The sequence below is a fragment of the Aedes aegypti genome, chromosome 2 (assembly GCF_002204515.2).
Source record: "Aedes aegypti strain LVP_AGWG chromosome 2, AaegL5.0 Primary Assembly, whole genome shotgun sequence".
Classification (NCBI taxonomy): domain Eukaryota; kingdom Metazoa; phylum Arthropoda; class Insecta; order Diptera; family Culicidae; genus Aedes; species Aedes aegypti.
The window spans coordinates 318,575,993-318,599,763 of record NC_035108.1 but is presented as its reverse complement, the minus strand read 5'-3'; the positions used below and the strand labels follow the sequence as shown (position 1 = coordinate 318,599,763).

Genomic DNA, 23,771 nt, shown 5'->3' with positions numbered 1-23,771 from the left:
TTAGTGACTATCTCGGGGATGGGATTCGATCCCAGGTCCTCGGCGTGAGAGGCGTGTGTTCTAACCACTACACCAGGTCCGTTCCCTTAAGTATTATCTTATATTTCAAACGATATACAAATGCTGAAATGGCTACTTTGGCAACGAAAAATCTCTGTAGAAGCAAGGGTGGTTCAAAATTAAAAAAAAAAGTTTGAAAGACGATGTAAGTGGAAACTACTATGAAGAAGTTTTGAAAAATGTTTCAAACACGTTAGTACTGGAATATTGATACAGACTTATCATGCTATAGTAGAAACTCTCTTCAAACCATAATAAAGAAACTTGTTGAACAGACCCACAAGCTCGAGCATTTTGTATAACAAAATAGAAATAGGTTGCAAACTTTGTATAGATCAAGATTCATATTATTATAGAGGCTTTCAGCCTTAGGTAAGTGCAGCTCTTACGTTGTATGTTGCTTCAAAACAATCCGGTTTTTGATATTTTTAACTTGAATCACCAACAGTTCATTCTAATAAAACATTTTGAACGCTGATTACAGACTGTCATCATGCACTACCTTTAGTCCTTTAAATGTTTTTCTACATTTATCAAATCACCGAATATACAGTCCACCTCAAACACCCTTTCAAAGCAACATCATCCAAACCATCAAAGACGACACGGACGTTGGAAATCAGCAAAAACCTATCTCGATACAATGGAGGGTGAATCAGCCGGCCACAGATTACGGCGTTTTCTCGAGGGATCGATTGGAATTATGTCGAGGATACACTTGGCCAAATGGTGTCCGACAGAACCGTTTTCAATTGAGGCAAATTATGGCAAAAGAGGGGTGCCTTCTTTGTAAATTAAATATAACTTATGATGATACAACATAAATAGGAAAACACAATCACGGCTTGTTGAGGGGTCGTCTATCAGATAAGCATAATATTTTGATCAATTACCTGTAGATCAGTTTTCTGCGAACGCTGCGCTTGAAGAATCCAGAACATCCATTGCAGGCAAGAATTCCGTAGTGTTTTCCGGAACTGGTATCACCACAAACCACACAAATCAGGCCAAGGTTCTGCGCTTTCCGGGCACTGGCACTACCGCCCTCGCTAACTGGAGTCAGATGCTGCGAGGGCCAAGGCAACAATCGATTCTGCGGAGAGTAGCACGATATGGGCGAGCTCCGATGATCTAGAGAAAACGATTGTCGGTTCAAATTTATTCGAAATGCTGTTAGAGGATTACAAAGTCACCTGTCTTTCCGGAGAGTCCATTTTCCGCCCGTGCCAAAGCTGAATGGCTTGTGTCGTCTGGAATGCCAAATCCTCGTCCACTCTGAAGGCCATTTTCGTCCTTTTCCAATTTGTCGTAGAAATCGGCAATCGATGTCTTGTTGAAACCTGTGAACAGAGCAGAACGTGAAGTGCTTATTAATTTCCACTTTGCCAGATTACGATGGGATAAACGTAAAGCAACAACTCGCTAGTTACTTAGATGATACGACCGACGATAAGCATTGTAAATATCACGTGCCTCATATTTTTCCATCAGAATGGATGCCGCCTCATGACAATCATTAAATCAGTACGCTGCAAATGTGCTAAAGCAAATTGTCCCGCTCTGTTGGTTCACTCGTCTGCCTTGGGTGTAATACCAGTAACAGCAGCACCTTTTAATGGGATTGCGAAAAGCCGAATTTGCATAAATCTCCGTTCGACATTTTCATCACGTTACTTTTAAGAAGCCATCCCTCAGACAATGATTGTAACGGAAATACAGACTTTTATGCATACTTCCATTCAGGGGGAAATCATATGAAAATCAGATGTAAAATCGTTTCTAAAGTTGAGTTGCACTCATACAATTACCACAAAAAATCATTGCGCTGCGTGCGCGTAGCCAGAGGAAGATAGGGGGATACGTTGCAACCCCGCCTCCCTGGCTGTCGAAAACACAAATTCAAACTAACTCGTTTGCTACGAAGGTTAATTGAGTGATGTGCTAATATCCATCGTATTGAGCTTTAAGTTTTGAATAATCAACATTGCACAAACCAATGTCAAACAATATTTTGATAAATCTTGATGGTTTATACTGCTTCGCGACTAAAAGCGGGTAAACCAACATGCGAAGTTCGATTTTTGACCAACTTCGCCGCGTCGTGAGTCGCTTCACCCTAGAGCGCATCTATGTTCTCCGCCGTGTGCATTATGCGCACTATTGAGAATCTAGTTTGCGATGTGGCGAAGCTGGTCAAAAATCAAACTTCGCACGTTGGATAACCCATTTTTCAACGCGAAGCAATAAATTAAATATAATGCAATGAAATTATTACCGTTTTGTCTCAAATTCCGAACAGACTCATATTCCGAACACTTGGTTTTTGTATGGCGATCTGGTTGAAATGTTTCGCTGAAATATGTCACCAAATAACAAGGAAATGGCAGTCCATTGCAATTCAATTTGAACGTCTCCAATATAATTTATACCACGGGGGTAGTGATGATTCCCTAGTTTGAGACCAGTAGAATCAGCTCAGATCGATTTATTTGTGAAATTATTAATTTGAATACGGTTTATTCGTGCTGTTCGGCATTTGAATCAAAATGTTGTCCCATGCTTTTACGTAAAAACAATACTTAAACTAATTAAATCAACATTATTATCAGTACACCCACCAGCTAACAGTTAGGTTTTGCGAAGAAATTAACATTTACACAAATATCAGCTAATTTAGAGGGACATGGGACAAGAGCGACACCCGGGGCAATAGTGCCACCTCTAATTTCACGTAGTTCAAATCATTTTTTTTATGTTAAACTCAGGATAAAAATAAATTGAGAACTAATTGAGGGTTGTGTAAATATTACAGTTAGAAATGTTTAGTACAAAAAATTAGAAAAATTTCTTTAACTCACCAAAGCAAAAAATGCGAAATATTATAAGAAATATAAGACTGGAAAACAAGGTTTGACTCCCAATAAATACAAAACATATTGATTTTTCCGCACAGTATTGGTGATTTTCAACTGTTTAATATAGCTGCGAGGATTTTTTATCGAAAAAGTCCTTTCGACATTAAGTTTTACATATATAAAAACAGTGTGTCTTATGGGGCAAGAGGGACACCGCAATATTCTCATATAAAATCAAATGATTTTTTATTTTTCTTGATTAATATTGCATTAAATCAATGTTTCCTGCTAAATAAAGTCAAAACAAACCATATTGGACATTCAAAATGGTTTCTGAAAATTTTTACTATTATTGTTACAATCAAATAAGATGAGAACTAAATTAAATTCGTAAAATTACTTTTTAACTATAAGTCAAGTTTTATCCCTCAGTTTTTATCTTTACTTACTCTAGAATTTATCGTTTGGGCGGGGAAACAATTATATACACAATTTGTGTCATTTTGCTCTGGTGGTCTTCTTGCCTCATACGAGTGGCACTCTTGCCCCGTGTCTCGCTTGAAAACCTCATAAGAAGGGACATTTTCAAAAATCTCAAATCATCATGTGTTTCTTATATTTTTGAAATCTATCGATAACATCATTTAGAACAAGAGGTAAGCTTGACCCTACACTGGAATAATCTTCAAAAATTGTGCTAATCAACCATGATTTGAACCTATTTATCTTAAGGTGACCTTCTTGCCCCCAGCCCCCCTATGTCAATCAGATGCATTTGAAGTCACTGTTGGCCTTAAGTGTTCGGAATTTGAGTCAAAACGGTACTTACTATTGCCTACATTCGTCGAATCCCTTTTTCATATCGGTCGTAATCAGTTTTGATTCGTCTCACAACTAACGGCTCACTGGGATATAGTGAACATTATAATAACATGTTTAACTAGATTATTTGGACCTTCTGGTTTCCCTCTCCATTTCAACAGTATGATGGAATATATGGTTTTCCCTTTAAAATTCATTGTCTCCATCAAAATGCAGCCCAAACATAGGAGCACAATGACTTTTGGCCTGGCGGCTCTTAGTGCAGCGAAAACTGAAACGAAAAATGAATCGTATTCTACTCCGAACATCACGCACATATAAATGCGTGCAAGTTGTTTTTCTCAGGTCGGACGAATGAAAAACTTTGTTTACGTTCTCAATTATATACGGTCGTTGAGGCAATTTCTGAGAACAACGTGAATTACAGAAGTTTTACGGCGTGTGATTGGAATGAAATCGTTCAGTGAAGATGTACGAGAGTTTTCCTTAATGTAAATAAGTGCCCGGTTAAGTGAAAGAAAAAGTGCCAAATGGATTATTTAACTGAAGTTGTTAATCGAAATACAGTAGTTTTTTTGCATGTTTGGTGTACAAGTGGACGAACCATAACTGCTTTTACAAAATAAAACTTGAAAGAAGAATCTATACAGTTGGTAGGTTCAAATATCCTCCGTAGTGGAACACTTAAAGTTTGATACGACGAATAATGACGATTGGGACGAAGTAGGTCGAACTCCTACCTGTATTGTTTGAATTTTTGCAAGATATTGTCTTATGATATTTTTTTGGATAATTCCAGACTTCTGTCGAAGTTCTTTCCAGAAATCACTCAGAGAATTTGGCGTTGCTTTGCCCCTCCTAGGCCGATGAAAAAAAATGCGTCCTAATTGATTTCATGGGGGGAGTTCATAAAGGTCCTAGATTTCTAAAGTTCATTAAGGTCCGATTTGTTTGACTATTTAGTAAAGTGGGGCAAAAGTTCGATTTTTTTATATTACATTTGAGATTTCTGGCTCAATTCAAAGCAAATGTTGTGGACATTTGGTGGTTCCAGATTTCACAGAATTTTCGTGTTTTAAGTAAGTTCAGGTGAACCCAAACTTTTCACTATGGGCGATCAGGTGGCAAATAATCGAAAAAATTACTTGTTCTGATAGGTTATTCTGGTACATCGATACATATTAAACACTTATATTAAGCTATTCCTGGAGTACTAGAGCATTTCCTCTGTAGTTTTATTTATACAGTATGCCAAAGTTAGAGTTGTTAAAAAAACAAAGAAGTCAGTACAAATACAAGGTATATGTTGGATGGAATAAACTGCAGAATCGTAATATATCATACATTTCTTTGTACACTGCTTGAAAGCTTACTAAAAAAGCTATCTTAGAAAAATAAAACGACATAAAAATTCGTACTTTAGTTCTGGTGAATGTGGGGACAACAATGAAAAAACATATTCGATTTTTTAAAGAAATTTTACACATTTCATACTTTTTTGTCCCAAGTTGTCCCAGGCTTAAATTCATTTCCAAGGCTATTCAAAGATGTAAACTAAAAGATCTTGAAGAATTCAGCTGCACATATTTGCACTTTTTTCAATATTTTTACCTTTTTCTTTTATATCAGCTAAAGAAAATTTCAGGGGATAATTGAATATCGCTAAATGATTCATATCATCACTATTATGTAAGTTTTCACAACGTTAATTGCATAAGTGGCCTATATGCACCATTAGTTAAAAAACTCTTTTTTCGCTATAAGCCCTTTTCAAAAGTTGGTCTCGAAAATTTGTTAATTGAAAACAATGTATCAAATTTGTATCATAAAACTCATAAATATGACATGAGATGGCAATAATATTTTTGACCGCCATTCTATATGGAAAACGCCCATAGTGCTTTTGCACGATTTGGATGGATTTTTTTTTATTTCCGTACGGGTTTGAGCCGAAAGGTTTCAGATTTTCATGAAACTTTTTCCAACTTTGAGAAAAATTCAGGGTCGCCTATTTTCCCGGAAAACTCAGTTGGAAATTTTTTGTTTTCCCCTGACACTACTTACTTTGAAAAATCATAACTCAAGAACGAAGCATCGTAGAAACAAAGTTTTTTTTTATGAAAATGAAAGCAAATTTTCTCAGAAATTAAAAAAATATTCACTGGAAAAAGTTTTCCACCGTTGAGAAAATTTGTAAAGAAAAGCCGGAAAAACTATGCTCCATCTCGTGGAATATTTAAAAAAAATATTTTTGAGAAGATAATTTCATAAGCTTTAATCGCTGAAATTTTTGAAACGTACTTTTTTTCGTTTTTGAGTTAGGGCCAATTTCGTAAAAACTGTGAAAATGTGCCATTTTGAGCCTTTTCTTCGACAAATCAATACCAAAGGACGAACGAAGCATTTTTGCTAGTGAATTCTCAGATGCACATGAAAACCAAGAAAATACAGCATACAAAGGCACGAAAATCTTCTGGTGTTAGCAACCAAAGGCAATCTTCCCGGTTGAAAAAATAGATAGTATTAAGATGAAAATGTAAGTTATATACTGAAAAAACTGGAAATTTTTTTCTGTAATTTCCTGTGGAAATTCTTGATAAAAATAACCTTGGACTAACAATAAAATGCATTCAAGAATGCCTCTGAGAACTCATATAAACAAAATTCAAATTCGTATAGTAATTAAGCTATTGCTTCCTCTGAATTTCTTCAGAACTTACATCAATCTCAATTCTCCATGATCATTCTGACCAATTTCACCAGAAACTGCTAAGATTATGGAAGGATGCGAACAGAATTTTTAATTTATTGATGTTTCTAAAAAAATCTATCGATTTCGTTGTGTACGCTAGGTTTCGGAACAAAACAAATTATGATATTGAGTCCATGTGGAGATTATTCTTGACACATCGTATGAAGCTCAAACAATGTGTACAGGACGGATTCGATTATCCGGAGTTTGTTCTTTGATATTCTTGTTTTTGAGATTTTATGCATAAATTTGAGATAATTTGGTATTGCAATATACAATAGGAATGGTTTTGCAGGAAGGTAGAAAAGGGGGTTTGAAAAAGAGGTTTTTTGTATGCCGGTCAAAATAATTTCTTCCCAAGACCCCTAATGTTCCTAAAAATAACTTCTGGCTACGCCACTGCATTACACAAACAAAACAACGAAAAAATATAATATTTAAGTTCTTTAATGCAGATTTTATTTTTTCTTTTAGTGATTCGATTATTAGGAAGATTCGATTATCCGGAGTGAAAAAAAATGATACAACGGATAATCGAGTCCGACCTGTACCAACATTAAATTGAACCTTCCACACACTAGAATAAAAACCAACTAGAGTCTAACGATGGAAAATGTGATGGTTATTTCCATGAAAACTTTATGAGCGTACTCAATTCATGGATGATCCCTCGAAAAATCCTGTATTTTGTATAGCATATAATCTATATTGAAAAAAAAAAAACATATCGTCAAAGAGCTATCAATTTTATCAACAACTATTTGATTACAAAAAAACAACAAATCAATATCCAAGTATAGCTATGATCTAGCAAGATAATTGCATTGGTAAGACTGATATGAAAAGTAAATTATACGATAGTTTAGGTTTAAAAATGGATGGTCAATCCTTTTTCAATAGTACTACCCGGGAAATACAGAAATCCCGGGAAATACGGGAATCCCGGGAAACAGGAAATCATTTCCCGAGAAACGGGAATCCCGGGAAATCTCATTTCCCGGGAAATGTTCCCGGGATTGAAAACTCTAGACCGTACAATTCGTATTTGCTACTCCATGATTGACCAGAACAACCAAAATTGCACAAAGAACCAACAGACGTGGAGCTTGGGAGTAGCTTACCATCTTCAATGTACAATTTCGAAAATTTCAAACATTACTGAGTTAATAACGGCGCCGGCCACGTCCTTACGGTAATCTGGAAAGGAATGTTAGTGTGACATCCATTGTTACTGAAGACCTAGTGTAGTTTGTCGGGATGGACTCAAAAGCTGCTCAATCTGGAGTCAGCTAAGTAAGTGATCTCTATTGGCATAGATGATGACTAAATATAAAATATGTCGACACCCATGAAGGCGAACCATTCGGAGATCTTGTAAAAACAAAAACAGACATGCGATTTGTGTTTTCATTTAACGGTCGTTAGGTGAATAAAGGAATGTTTGTGATATGTATTATTATTAGAGACCAAACATACCTTTGCATCTCCATGATTATCACAGGAAGAAATTTCTTTTAGTAGAAAGGATTCACATGTTATCATATAGTTTTAATAGATATGCCTTCATATTCGTATCTTAAGAAAACATTGATACTCCTAGTATCTAACCTTTCAATGTTTTTATTTATAATTACAAAAACAAAAGTATAGATGTTTATTGGCTCTTGTAGTGACGCATTAATCAATGTTTTTTAACAAATGCAATAACGTAACCAGTGCTGGGAATGGTAATAGTAGTAGGCTTGAATTTTGCGAAAATCACGTGGCTCTCTCACTACAGTAGTTTAAAATCGTGAATCTCATCAAGTAGCCTATATTGGGTACATGAATTTCCCTAAATCAGTAGTGTCATTGAAGGCTCTAAATGCGGGAAATGCAGCGGGAAATAGAACATTTTTCTACAGTAATTTCGGGTTGCCCTTAGCAACGGGTGTTTTGCAATTTTCAAGGCTTTTTGCCTACAGCAGCGATGGGCGTGAGTTTCACTGGCTTCGCTGACTGTGATTGGCTTTGTTTGACTACTGTAGAGTGAATTTCAGATTTTTCCCAACCCTGAATGTAACATAAGAACCATTGTCACAGAAAGATCTGTGTTTACATGTATAATATATTTGAAATAAGAGCATGGAACAAGCTCACCAATTTATATTCCATAGTTGATAGGGCAGTTGCCAATCACTTTCAAATTCATCACTACACTGCCAAGTAAAACGTGAAAACCGAAAAAAAACTTTCACTCCGGCAGTGAAAACAAAGTAACCGAAGCGCACTCCAAGCATTGCCTTAGGCAGAGGTTCCCCAAGAAATTACTTCGGACATTCTTCAAATAAAAAATTGAATTTTTCAATTTCGGCAAACAGAGTTCTTTTTCAAAAACTGTGTTGCTGAGAAGCAAACTCTGTCCTAGTGGGGACGTAATGCCAGAAAGAAGAAGAAGCGAATGATTATATTGAAACCCCATTTGGAGCGAACTATTTCCCACATAATGGTATTCGAGTATGTCTGAAAGGAACATTTACACTGAGAAAATTATAATTATTGAGCTAAGTGAAACTCGCAATTATTTACCATACAAACTGAATATTCATATCAAACCCATTTTTAGTTCGTATACAATGTAGAATGTAAAATATTTCATCACTCATCCATAATGGCGGCCGATATCGGTGATCGGTTCCACACTGCACAGCTTGCGGTCGGCACATCTCTTTCGCCACCAACATGGCGAATCCACCGCAGTTCGACAATTGTCAAGCTCCAGTGTGCATCTGCGCAGGCCATCGTCTAGATCAAAGGAAACGGAAACAAAGTGATTCATATGACACAAACATCCACCCACGTCGCGTTGTTGACTGGTGCAAGCAATGTAACGACCTGACACTGGTAGTTAACTGCTGGAAGATTCTTTGTTAATACGACTTGAAGAAAAAGAGGAAAAAGCTGGATGAGTGGATGGTGTGCCGTAGTCTACAAACAGATTGCAAACAGTTTGATGAACGATATACTTTTATCTGTATTAAAAGGAAAAGAAGAAGCATTAGAGAGTGTTGATACAAATTGATCGAGACGTCTTTCGTTAGGCGTAAGAAATTAAACGCTGTTTGCAGAGCTGGCTATATTTGCCAGCAAACAGTATGTCATACTTTGTTACAAGGTGCTGTGGATTTTTTCGGAACAAAGAGTGTACTTTGCCTGGGTGATGGAAATTTTAATGCGTAATTTGAAATTGAAAGTGTTCTCATTTTACCGTAGAAGCAACATCTCAAAATAATTGTGTTTGTGATGTTACAACCAATGCACAGTGTTCCAGCAAGCAGATTTACGAGGAAATATGTGCTTGGAGTTTTGAAGTGATTTTTATGACTAAGACGATCTTTATCAATGTTTTTTGTATTAGTAAGGCCTCTAGATTGGTGTTGTATGATATAAGGTTGAACCAAATTTTCATAGAAATAAAATTGACAACATTATAGAAATTTCAAGCAACCTTGATGAAATATTTTTTTCTGTATCCTTTATATTGACCGATTTAAAGCTTTTTATCCGGTTGGTGTCAAATTTACCAATAAAATTGGTATTGGATAACGTTTCTTTAATAGATCAAAATATTATATGGAATATTCTGAATTGGAATGCGTGTTTTTTTAGAAAGAGCTGTTTGAATTTCTAACAGCCAATAACATCCCAAGTAACATTTTAAGTTTTACGAATTACTTCCAGGGTGCTATAAATAAACGCCCATAAAACCACGACCAAGGCACAAGGCACTGTTGCCTTCATCGCATTCCCCATTATAATACCAAATTGAGGAATTGACAACTGAACAATACTTAATTTTGGTGTGATACCAAAATATGGTATGCATAAGTTATTGGGAGTTATTAGTTCCTCCTCGGGTAGTTGGCCCACTCTGAAAGAGGCTATGAAGTGTATATTTATGTCACACGAATTAAGCAAAATAACATTTATGGTAGCTATTTTGAGGCCACCTATTCTGGATGAATGACGCTTCATATTGAAAATGATTTTATCATAACGTCGATCTTGCCGGATTTATTCCAACGTAAACAAACCAAAATATATTGGCACTTCTGTAATAATTTATTTCTTGGTGCTAGCTAAATATTTGAAGTGATTTATTTTGATATAGTGCTTAAATCTTTAGTGCCGAGTGAGATTTATTGTGAAATGTGATGAAAAGGAAGTCAAATTTCGCGTGCCACTTCGGAAAGTGGTGTATTTCAAGTTATTTAAAATTTGTTAAAAGAAACCGCCAGGTGGATAATGAAGCATATTCAACATTTCTTGGTTTATTTGGGCGTGCTTCAAATTATATTTATAGTCAGTTAAATCATCATACCATAACATCTTATGAGCGAATTCATGGAGATAATATGATTTGAAAATAGTGAAATTGTGGCAACCGGAGTGAAATTAATATGGCGGAACCATAATTGATGGATTCACGACAAATGCTGTTTTTTCACCATAAATACACAAATAAGGGCACACTGTTATGATTCGGCATTTGTGGATGTAAAATTGCCCTAATAAATGCTGATTGAAGATGATTCAGCTTCTTTTCGCTTTTTATGGTAACTAAGCATTCAATAAAGTTTGACAGTTTGGGCGTGCTGTTTTGAATAATATACGCAACAACAATGAAAACAAATACACCCGATTCTGTTTTTGCACGGGAGATGCGTACCGTGTAAAAAAAGTTTTCAGTTCAATTTTTCAAAAACCAAAATAGTAGGTAACAACACTTCTTGACGTTTCATACAAAAATAAGGTTATGGCAAAAAAAAATGTACAGAAACTTTTTTTGCACGGCCGTGTAAAAAAAAAATCTGCGCAAAAACCGAATCGGGTGTATAAGTTTTTTTATTTTTCCATTCAAGCGTGTGCTATAATAAGCGCGTAAGTCGCATGATCGATTTTTTCATCGATCCTCTTTTCTGTAAATACAAGTGACAAGGTGCAAACTTTTGAGCAGTTTTTAACATCAGGATACTAGACGGGGTTGCATTCTTGCATCCTGAGAAGAAAAATTACCAACAAAGTTGCCTCTTGTCACCTTTATTCACAGAAGAGAAGATCGATGAAGAGAAATCGATCATGCGACTTACGCCCTTATTCTAACACACGCTTGCTGTTCCTTAGTAATAACGCAATATTAGTGACGTTTTATTGGTGTGGCAAGTATTAAATTTGCAATGCTAATGATGTTTTCGCATCTGATGAACCCAAATACTTTAAGGAGGGTCCGTGGCGTAGTTGGCTACACGTTCGCTTTGATAAGCGGATGGTATGGGTTCGATTCCCAGCCCCCCAACAAAAAAAAACCGCCCAATTACTCAATGACCCACAATATTGAGCGATGATGGAGCCCCTCCACATCTATCCTCAACTGTGGTCGGAGTTAGACTGAAGCAAATTGACCCTCTTCGAGGCATTCCTGCACACGATATGATATATATAGGGGGACTGGGGGTAGTTTGCCCACGTTAAGGAGAACAGCGATTTTAGATGTGAAAAACATTATTTTATGCTCTTTTTTTATTATGGTCGGATAGACAAACATGTTTTCTACCAAATAGTAGAAACAGCTATCCATTCTAACTTTTCTGGGGTTTATAAATTAATTTTTAAAAAATGCTTGCTTAAGTGCATATGTATTGTTTTGCGGGGTAGAACGCCCCGCTTGAGTTCGGCGTTAGCCATGCTGTAAACGAACACACACAATCATGCTTGTATATGTGTTGCATACATCCGGGCGTTTGTTCAGATGTTATTGTTCAATAATAGTATACATGCTGATGCGAAAAATGTACATTTGTAAGGTTCCATGTTTTGTGTAACTTCAACGACGCATTACGTTTGGTAGAATTTGAATTCAAACGGCTGTTTTGGTGTTATGAAATAGGGGTGGGCGTTTTGCCCCCAGAGTTGATTAAAGTTTAGGTCCTTCAATAAGCTCTTTGAGGGCAAATTTAACATATATTTTGCACATAATACAAACTATGACAGTGCACAAGTTGGCTCTTGGCAATAGTTTCAGTAATTTGATTATTTATCGACCTAAAAAATGACATTGAAAATCGCAAAAAATTGCAACGAAAACAGCGAAAAACGTTTTTATACGATTTTATCGATTTGATTGAGAAAAACACATAAAAACATATTAGGAAAAGCATTTTCTTCCATTTTCTATGATCTAGGGTGAAAAAAAGCATTGTAAAACTCATCGTTCGCCCAAATCGATGGTGGAGCGTTTTGCCCCCTATGGGCATATTACCCCCAGTTCCCCTACACGGCACAACAAAACCAGGCATCGAACAATGGACTATAGCTCGGAGAAACAGACATCAACGCCGCCCGATAGGTAGGCAACCGCGACTACATCAGCTGCTACACGGAATAGGTACCGCATCTCGAGATGAGACGACGGACAACAATACGCACAATAAATAGATCTTAGACTCATACAATACAATGTACAAGTCGTAAAGTAATTCAGCCCAGTGGTGGCCAAAGTCGACGAGTCGTTAACCAAATAGAGTTAAGGAATAAAAAGAAAAAATAACCCAAATACTGATTTGAGAGGTATGAAATTTAATAAGGTAAGTAATCAGAAACCAAGTAGAAGTCATGTAGTTTAAAAGTCGTTCAGCCACGGCAAGCAGTTGAAATAAGATATTGTATGCTGCAATAAAGCTGGCTCTGTAGCCACAAAATTTTAAATTTATGTTTTGGCTCTAAAAGGGTTTGAAAACAGTCAAGAGCCGAATTACAAAATATTATCTTTTGGGAACGTTAAATGTCACCTCTAACTATTATAGCATTCACGTTACTGTCATAAAACATAATCGAATCCATACGAAAGCCAAGTTACTGTTGAATTGTTACTTGGGATACATAAAGCAGTTATTATTGAAACCTGAATCCAAGCTTAAAATAGATCCAAACTGTTTTGTTTATCGTAATGATCGACTGAATGGACCATGTGGTGTTGCACTCATCATTCATAGGAACATAAAACAATAACTTTTATTGTTATTAATAAAATACATGCAAGAATGTTATCGAAAGTTCCTTTAAATACATATATGCAGCCATTCCATGGAAAACCGATCTACTGGGTCACCGAATTCTGTGAAAATTTGCTATTTTGTTCCTTATCCGAAATTAGGATACACGTGTTTTTGGATATTTTGATTAGGGTGCCCATTTCCGAAATAGAGTGACCAAAAAAATCGCGATTCTGCTTAATTTTTATTTAAAAAAAAATATAACTTTTTAACCGTTCGACCGATTTTCAATCTTTTTGCACGAAATGAAAGCCAAAGATTTTAACTTTTCAGAAAAAATAGAAAATTTCAAAAAAATTGTTTTTACATGAAAAAAAAAATTTCCGTTTTTTCGTGTTTTGAAGGGGGCAAAAGGGGCTATTGCTGTTCTCATTTTTTCTTGAAAATTCATAAAAGTTTACGTTTACTGTCAAATTTTTAACGATGTATGTTTTTAAGTTTTTGAGACATTTTTTTTATTTTGAAAATAAAAAATTAGTCATTTTTTATCGGCACACATTATAGGTGCCATTAGATTTTTTATTAAAAAAAAAAACATAACTTTTAAACAGCTTAACTGATTTCCAATATTTTTTATGGAGAGAAAGCTTAAGATTTCAACTTTTTTGAGTAGTGTTTGATCCTTCGACCTTGACGCTTGCTCCTGCGGGGGCGAGCGATGAGGACAGGATCAAATATGTCGCGCGTCGGACGAGTAAAGTGAAAAAGTGCCGCGTTCGATTAGTCCTTATATGTATATATGATTTTTCAACAAACTATGAATGGTTCGTCACTGTGAGTGTCGACATAAACTCTGATTCATGAATTATTAATATTTAACTTTTTTTTTTCAAAACACCCCTTTCTTTTTACCTTTATTTTTGTAATTAAAAAAAACTTTGAATGGTTCGACACTACAAGTGTAGACTTCCGAAAGGTTCACTTTATTCAACAAACTTTGGATGGTTCGTCACTGTAAGTGTCGGCATAAGAATAGGAGTGTTAGGAATGTTACATTTAGGTATTTGTTCAACAAACTTTGAATGGTTCGTCACCTCAAGTGTCGGCATAATCATGTTTATATCTCACAAATAATTATTTATCATGGTCTAATCGCTTATCAAAGTGAATCCTGTGACCCAACGATCCTCCCCATTAACAAATATCCCTCCCAGTAACCTTTGTGGAGATGCAGAGGCAAACACGGTCTCCAAATAGCAAAGGTTACACACTAACATTCCTTCCCTCAATCCCACCTGACTGCAAGGACGTGGCCGGCGCCGTTATTGACCCTGTATAAATAGAGGCACTGAATTATGCACACTGAAGAAGATTATGGCCAATCCCAGTCAAACTTCTAGTTGATTCTTTGTGCATTTTCACTGACTTCGGTCAATCACGGAATAGCAACCATTGATATGTGTAGTCAGTCTAAGCTAAGCTAAGCTAAGAAAACTTAAGATTTCAACTTTTTAGAAAAAATTATAAAACTCTGAAAAAAAATTTGTTTTACATAAAAAATAAACAAAAATTTTTAGTTTTCAAGGAAATTTTTATATTTTTTTGCAGAGTTTGAAAAAGATATAAAAAAAAACATGAGTATTAGTAGTATTCGATCAACGAAGTTTACCGTAACTACGCTGATGCTAACGCTATTGAATCAAAATTCTATTGAAATGGATGATTGGTTACACGTTTGGACTTTTTCGTGGATACTTGGCATGCAATGAGACACATTATTTTTTAATATGCGAAAACAAAGTTGAACATATTAATACAAATTTTGACATTCTGTTGATGTCCATCCATAAATCTCTTCATATATGATGGTAAGCAACACCTTTTACAATATTGTTCTGAATATCCATTTCTCTCAATTTTGATGCATATTTGATAACATGATCGATAGATTATTATTTATTTGGCTTTACATCAATTATCTTGATAAAGCCTCGCCAACAATTATTCGCCAGTTCACTCGGTTCATGGCCGCTTCTCTCCATCCTCGACTGCGACCCACGCTCTCCAGGTCCTGGTGCACCTGGTCAATCCACCTAGCTCGCTGCGCCCCACGCCTTCTTGTTCCGACCGGATTCGTAGCGAACACCATCTTTACAGGGTTGTTGTCCGGCATTCTTGCAACATGCCCTGCCCAGCGTATCCTTCCAGCTTTAGCTACCTTCACGATACTGGGTTCGACGTAGAGTTGAGCGAACTCGTGGTTCATCCTTCGCCGCCACACGCTGTTCTCCTGTACGCCGCCGAAGATGGTCCTTAGCACTCGGCGTTCGAAAACCCCAAAAGCTAGCAAATCCTCCTCGAGCATAGTCCTCGCCTCATGCCCATAGAGGACTACCGGTCTTATGAGCGTTTTGTACATCGTACATTTGGTGCGGGGGTGAATCTTTCTTGACCGCAGTTTCTTCTGGAGCCCATAGTAGGCACAACTTCCGCTGATGGATGCGCCTTCGTATTTCCCGACTAACATTGTTGTCAGCCGTCAACAAGGATCCGAGGTAGACATACTCGTCCACCACCTCGAAGGTATCTCCGTCTATCGTAACACTGCTTCCTAGGCGGGTCCTGTCGCGCTCAGTTCCGCCAACCAGCATGTACTTTGTTTTCGACGCATTCACCATTAGCCTGACTCTTGTTGCTTCGCGTTTTAGGCGGGTGAACAAATCTGCCACCGTTTCAAATTTTCTCCCAATAATATCCATGTCGTCCGCAAAGCAAACAAATTGTCTGGATCTCGTGAAAATCGTGCCTCGACTGTTAAGTCCGGCTCTCCGCATAACACCTTCAAGCGCAATATTGAACAACAGGCACGAAAGTCCATCGCCCTGTCGTAGTCCCCGTCGATACTCGAACGTACTGGAGTGTTCACCCGAGATCTTCACGCGCTGCATTCTTCTCCTCTTAAACCTCCTGGCACTCCTCGTTGAACCAATCGTTTCTTGAGCTCCGTTTCACATATCCGACAACGCTTTCGGCAGCGTCGTTAATGGCTGCTTTGACTGTCCTTCAGCAGTCCTCAAGAGGGGCCCTATCGAGCTCGCCCTCATCCGGCAACGCTGCCTCAAGATGTTGCGCGTACATATTGGCGACATCCGGTTGTTTCAGCCGCTCGAGATTGTACCGGGGCGGGCGTCGGTACCGTACATCATTGATGACGGATAGTTTTGGGCGCAGTTTCACCATCACCAGGTAGTGGTCGGAGTCAATGTTAGCGCCACGATAGGTTCTGACGTCGGTTATGTCGGAGAAGTGCCGTCCATCGATCAAAACGTGGTCGATTTGCGATTCTGTCTGCTGAGGTGATCTCCAGGTGTACCGATACGGGAGGCTGTGCTGGAAATAGGTGCTACGAATGGCCATATTCTTGGAGGCGGCAAAATCTATCAGTCGTAGGCCGTTCTCGTTCGTCAGCCAATGGGCGCTGAACTTTCCAATCGTCGGTCTGAACTCCTCCTCCTGGCCAACCTGAGCGTTCAAATCTCCTATGATGATCTTGACGTCGTGGCTTGGGCAGCGGTCGTACTCGCGTTCGAGCTGCGCCTAAAATGCGTCCTTGTCATCATCAGTGCTTCCGGAGTGTGGGCTATGCACGTTGATTATGCTGAAGTTAAAGAATCGGCCTTTGATTCTTAACTTGCACATTCGTTCATTGATCGGCCACCACCCGATCACGCGCCTTTGCATATCACCCATCACTATGAAAGCTGTTCCCAGCTCGCGTGTGTTGCCGCAGCTCTGGTAGATGGTATGATTACCTCTAAACGTTCGCACCAATGCTCCTGTCCAGCACACCTCCTGCAACGCTACGATGTCGAAACCGCGGGTCTTCAGTACATCGGAGAGTATGCGAGTACTTCCAATGAAGTTGAGAGATTTGCAGTTCCACGTACCGAGTTTCCAATCGCTAGTTCTTTTTCGTCGCTGTGGTCTTTGCCGATTGTTCCGGTCCGTATTCCCTCGTTGACGTTCCTGTGCTGATGTGTTTTTACGGTTGGCTTGCAGGGCCTGACACCAACCCCCTAGATTTCCGGAGGACCATTCCCCCTAAATGTTCGGAGGGCCATAGTGCGCAGTTTAGCTTAGAGTCCTTCTCTGGCACTCGGACGATGATCAGCCGCCCCTGACATGGGGAACAGACGCTGTCGTGAGCCGCTCCTAACATGGAGTACAGACGCTCCAGGTTTGCAAAGGCAAAAGCAAAAGCAAACCCCCCCTTCCCTGTCAGCATACGACCAAAGTTCCCACCGGGGGTTGGTTACCCGATCTTCCCCAAGGTTACTTGTACCACGGCCAGTACCACGAGGAGGTAGGGATAGGAGTTGCTGGGCAAGAGGCTAAGGACCGCACAAAGGGGTCTATTTTATTCCTGCAGGTACGCGAGGTACCAATGGTACGCCATGCCCAGCCATTTACCGCGCCATGATCGATAGAATCCATGACAAATAATGTGCTTCGAAATTCCCTATGCAAAAGCTACAAAAATTCCATACAACAAATCAAGTTGTCCGAAACTGGGACACAGAGGGTGCTGGGCTAAAATTGTAGTATATCCAACTTAACTCCATTTTTGGTGCAAAATTAACTAACATCTTAAAATTATGATTTTTTTTCTTTATTAGTATCATACCAAACATTACATTAATTTCTTATATCTTGGAGTCCTGTGTTATTAGAAAACACTATCATCCTAATATTTTGTTAACAACATATTACATTCCATTTGTCGTAGTGGTTCAGATTTTTTACAGGTGAGTTGATTTCACCTGCTAATAAGAGAAAAAAAAATAACGTTTCCAGTTAACTTAACCTAAACATATAACTCATTGGTACTATACCAGGGAGGAAGCTTCACAATCATTTTCAAAATTTTATTTTGAATTCTCTGCAGAGCTTTCTTCCTGGAATTACAACAACTAGTCCATATTGGTACAGCATACAACATGGCTGGCCTGAAAATTTGTTTGAATATCAAAAGCTTGTTCTTAAGACAAAGTTTTGATTTTCTATTAATAAGGGGATAGAAACATTTTACAAATTTGTTACATTTGGCTTGAATGCCCTCAATGTGATTTTTGAAAGTTAAATTCTTATCTAGCATGAGCCCTAGATACTTAACTTCATCTGACCAATTTATTGGAACCCCTCTCATCATGACAACATGTCTACTTGAAGGTTTCAAATAAAGAGCTTTTGGTTTATGTGGGAATATTATTAGTTGAGTTTTGGAAGCATTAGGAGAAATCTTCCATTTTTGCAAGTATGAAGAAAATATAACCAAACTTTTTTGCAATCGACTACAGATGACACGCAGGCTTCGTCCCTTGGCGGAGAGGCCTGTGTCATCAGCAAACAAGGATTTTTGACATCCCTGAGGTCAGTGTTGATAGACTCACACTCAAAATCTCAATCAATACGCTCTCCCGTGAGAGCAAACTCACTAGAGATGTGCTTCGCAAATCTCACGCTTGAGATTTTGATGCAAAATCAACTCAATCAACTCAAACCGTAAAAAATGATTCAGTCGCAAAACCCGGCAAAAACTCGTGAAACCCGAATGTTGTTGTTTACGTTAGAAAGGATTGACATGATTTTACCAGACTAACAAGAAATTATTGCCGTGTGCGGGGAACTATGGAAATACGAGACAATGAGTTAAAAAGGTGAGCCAACTCATCCATGATTTTTTGACTGCTGAGTTGCATGATTGACAACTCACGCATGAAAAATCTCAAGCGTGAGTTGTGAGAAATTGAGTTGTTCACAACACTGCCTGAGGTAACTCAGGTAAGTCAGATGTGAAAATATTGTATAATATTGGTCCCAAAATGCTGCCTTGAGGAACACCAGCTCTTACAGGAAGTCTTTCAGATCTGGAGTTCTGATAATTAACCTGAAGTGTTCGATTTGACAGATAACTTTAAAAAATTCTAAGTTTTCTAATTTTACGATCAATCCTTCATGCCAAACACTGTCGAATGCTTTTTCTATGTCTAGAAGAGCAAGACCAGTAGAATAGCCTTCAGATTTGTTGGAACGGATCAACTTTGTTACACGTAAAAGTTGATGAGTGGTCGAATGTCCATGGCGGAATCCAAACTGTTCATTTGCAAAAATTGAATTTTCGTTGATGTGGGCCATCATTCTGTTCAAAATGACCTTCTCAAAGAGTTTACTGATGGAGGAAAGCAAACTGATAAGACGATAGCTAGAAGCTTCTGCAGGATTTTTGACTGGTTTTAAAATTGGAACAACCTTAGCATTTTTCCATTTGTCAGGAAAATATGCTAATTGAAAACATTTGTTGAATATATGAACTAAAATTTATAAGCTACTTTCTGGAAGTTTCTCGATGAGGATGTAGAAAATTCCATCATCGCCAGGAGCTTTCATGTTTTTGAATTTTTTAATAATAGTTCTCACTTTATCCAAATCAGTCTTCCAGGTATTTTCGATAACGTTCTTTTGATTGAGAATATTTTTGAACTCCTGAGTAACTTGATTTTCAATTGGACTAGTAAGTCCTATATCAAAATTGTGCGCGCTTTCAAACTGCATAGCAAGTTTTTGAGCTTTTTCGCCATTAGTTAGTATTAATTTGTTTTTCTCTTTCAATGCCGGTATTGGCTTCTGAGGTTTTTTTCAAAATTTTAGATAATTTCCAAAAGGGCCTAGAGCCAGGGTTCAATTGAGAAATCTTATTTTCAAAATTTTTGTTTCTTAATTGTGCAAAACGTATCTCGATTTCTTTCTGCAAATCCTGCCATATAATTTTCATAGCGGGATCGCGAGTGCGTTGAAATTGCCTTCTCTTCACGTTTTTAAGGCGGATCAAGAGTTTATGATCATCGACCTTAATCACTGATTCAAATTTTACTTCACATTTTAGAATTGCAATGCTCCTGGCTTCAACAATGTAATTTGTTAAAGTTTCAAGGGCATTGTCAATATCATGTTTAGTTTGTAATGAAATGTTAACATCAAGATTATAATCAATATACGTTCCATATATATTCCAGTCGGCTCGAAAATAATTGAAAGTGGAGCTGATAAGATTGAGAATCGCTTCATGGGATATTTGAAATATAACAGGGGCATGATCAGAATCAAAATCAGCATGAGTAACTAATTGGCTACAAAGATGACTAGAGTCGGTTAGGACCAAGTCAATCGTAGATGGATTTCTAGAAGAGGAAAAACATGTAGGGCTGAAGTATCCTGAAGAGCACTCATCAAATAAAATTCTGCCGTTGGAATTACTTTGAGAATTATTCCATGACCGATGTTTGGCATTAAAGTTACCAATGACAAAAATGTTTGACTTATTGCGAGTCAATTTCCGCAAGTCAGTTTGGAGCAGATTAACTTGCTGTCCAGAGCATTGAAAAGGCAAATAGGCAGCTATGAAAGTATATTTTCCAAGCTGTGTTTCAACAGAAACACCTAAAGTTTCAAAAACTTTAGTTTCAAATGACGAAAACAGTTGATGTTTTATACGCCTATGAATGATGATTGCAACTCCCCCACATGCCTCACCAAGTCGATCAATACGATAAACATCAAAGTTAGGAACTCTTTTGAGCTTAGATCCAGGTTTTAAATACGTTTCGGTAATAACTGCTATATGCACGTTATTTACTGTAAGAAAATTAAACAGCTCGTCCTCTTTACCATTCAAAGAACGAGAATTCCAATTCAGAATATGTAAATTATTTTTTGGATCCCTTAGAAAAACGTAATCCAATAACAGTTTGATTAGTAAATTTTGAATTAAGATTGTTTTTGATCAAGCTTTGATCTAATTTAGGCTTCTTGATGAAATTCACGCTTGTAAACTACTGTAGTAAGGTAAGAGCACCAATTTTCGACCCAATAATTTTCGACCCATTCATACGATTTTAGCCTAACAAGCGTAACAAAAATGACATTTTTGCGTGTCTCAAGGAACAAATTATGTGTCTCGAGTAGATTTGGGGTTGCTGAATCGGTTGCCATTTTCAGAAATTCTGTGGCAATTTAAGCAAATAAAGTGCCTTACAAGCTGGTAAACTTGCATGCAAGTTGACTAAAATAGTCAATTTTTGAATTTTCAACAGCCAATTTCTCAAAAACTAGACTTGCTATGATATTTTTGAAAACGGCAGTAGATTCAGCAACCCTTAATTGAGTGAATAGCGGTATTTTGGTGCTTGAGACAAAAACGTGTTCCACAGTGCTATTGTAATCTTTCCCATTACTATTTTTTTGTAACTTAAGGCTCAAGAATCCATCATTCAATCATCAGCAATCATCGAAAACTTAAAAGCAGTTTTTTCGTTCAAATTTAAAGAAATCCTCGTGAAAATCTATCATTGAATTATAGATAGTAAGTGCTATGCAATGATAGATCTTCATGAACATTGCTTCAATTTTGAGCGAAAAAACTGGTTTTGAAAATTTGCAAAACGATAATGATTATTATCCTCTTAAGACGGGCACCTCCATGTTTCACTTTAAGAAACCATTTAAAAAAGCAAATCCCAGGAACCACTCCATATATCGACGCGAAAATGTATCACTATGATTCTATATATGTAGTGCACAACCCTATAAATTTTCAGCTTCATCGGTTCACTAAAACTCGAGATTTGCTTCCACAAAGATTTGATGATAATTGTTAGAGTGAGACAAAAGATAGGAAAAATTACACGGTCTCCCGTGTAGCCTTAACATGTTTTTTCCACGCTTGAAATGTTGCAAAAAATGGGCCCAAGCAAGAAAAAAAAACAAAAAGTGTCAAGAATAGGATACCCCTTCTTACCTTGCTTAGAATCCTGCAAAACCGTCGATCCCTCCATGTTGCGAAACGAAAACATTCATTTGTTGTTAGTGCACCACTAAAACGCGACACTTTTTTTCCTGCACTCCAAATTATCGAACGAAATTATCTCATCTGATCTTTGACGATGCACCGTGAACACTTCTCGTTGTTATCGAACAACGTTCGACCTTTTTTCCTCGCCGTTAGATACGAAAGGCACTGACTGTTTCACACATGTGCACACGTCACGTCGTTAATCCTTTCCAATTGCACACATTAATTGAAGATGGCTCAACCACTGTCACATCACACGATCAAAACCGCGACCAGCAGAGTGAAAAGCTTCGCGGAAAGTGCATCCACCAAACGACTACCACGATAAATCGAAAAATTCAATTAACTTTGCACTTGTCCTGGCAGAGTATCGCTATGACCGCACATCCAGGCACTTCACCAACGCAACGTCGTCCTTCTGGACGCCGTCACAGTTCTTGTCAAACGTTGCCGGTGCGATTTTTTCCTCGCTAAGCGATTGCACTTTTTCTGCATCCAAAGAGCTCTCTTGTACCGTTCGGTTGGACTTAGCTCTTTTTTTTTTTGTCTAACGGTGAAAGCAGCGTTGATCCACAAGTACACTGGACTGCAACGATTTGCAGCAGCCGATAAATTCCGTACGCGCACTTCTCGAGATCCGTTCAGCGACTAAAAATCACTCCGTTAATTCGATAACAACAACCATGTCGTCATGTGAGGAACCCTCGCGGAAGGCCACTACCGTTTCTATACATCACCACCGATACCGTCATCATCATCTCCCGGAGATCAGGGAAAACGCATGCAATAGCGGAGGAGAATTTATGATTCGTCCTACTTGATGTCGAAATTCCACATTTTTTACTTTTGCCATAAGCCGCAACACCATCCAGCTGCAGCAACATCAACGGCTAACTCCTCCTCTCCGTGGATGTTAACCTGTGTGTGGTGGTGTGGTGATTTTGTCTCATCTCAGCCAACTTCCGTCCCGTTCTGACGCGTATCTCCGACGACACAAATGGTGGGCTCTGGCAAGGCAGAATCACCCACCAATGACTCTCTGTCCGCTCAGTGCCGTTATATACCAAATGGCATTATAATTCCTCCACCACCATATCGTATTTCTGTCTTCTATACGGTTCCAGCTTCCAGGGAAGATGACGTCGACAACACATTGTGGATATAGAGCGCAGCTGAGTCGAGTCATGAGAGCGATGACGGTCGACCGATATCAATGAGCGGGGAAGGAAAAGTCAGCGAGAGAGAAAGAGGGTGGCGGGTGGTGGATGCTGCCGAAGGTTTGACATTGGTTTCCGCACAAAGTAAACGAGTTGGTGTAGGGAACAACAGTTGGCAGATGAGTC

The 23,771-nt window shown here is 38.1% G+C and overlaps 1 protein-coding gene across 1 annotated transcript in view; it reads right to left on the bottom strand.

Annotated features, from left to right (window-relative positions):
- Positions 1 to 23,455, bottom strand: part of LOC5568884 (photoreceptor-specific nuclear receptor) — a 115,957-nt gene extending 92,502 nt beyond the window's left edge. The window contains exons 1-3 of the mRNA XM_021845788.1: positions 22,375 to 23,455; positions 1,254 to 1,400; positions 954 to 1,191 (exon numbers count right to left, since the gene is read on the bottom strand). Of these exons, the coding sequence (XP_021701480.1) occupies positions 954 to 1,191; positions 1,254 to 1,400; positions 22,375 to 22,429 (440 nt within the window). The 5' untranslated portion in view covers positions 22,430 to 23,455. The remainder of the gene's footprint in view (positions 1 to 953; positions 1,192 to 1,253; positions 1,401 to 22,374) is intronic.
- Between the last annotated feature and the right edge of the window lie 316 nt (positions 23,456 to 23,771).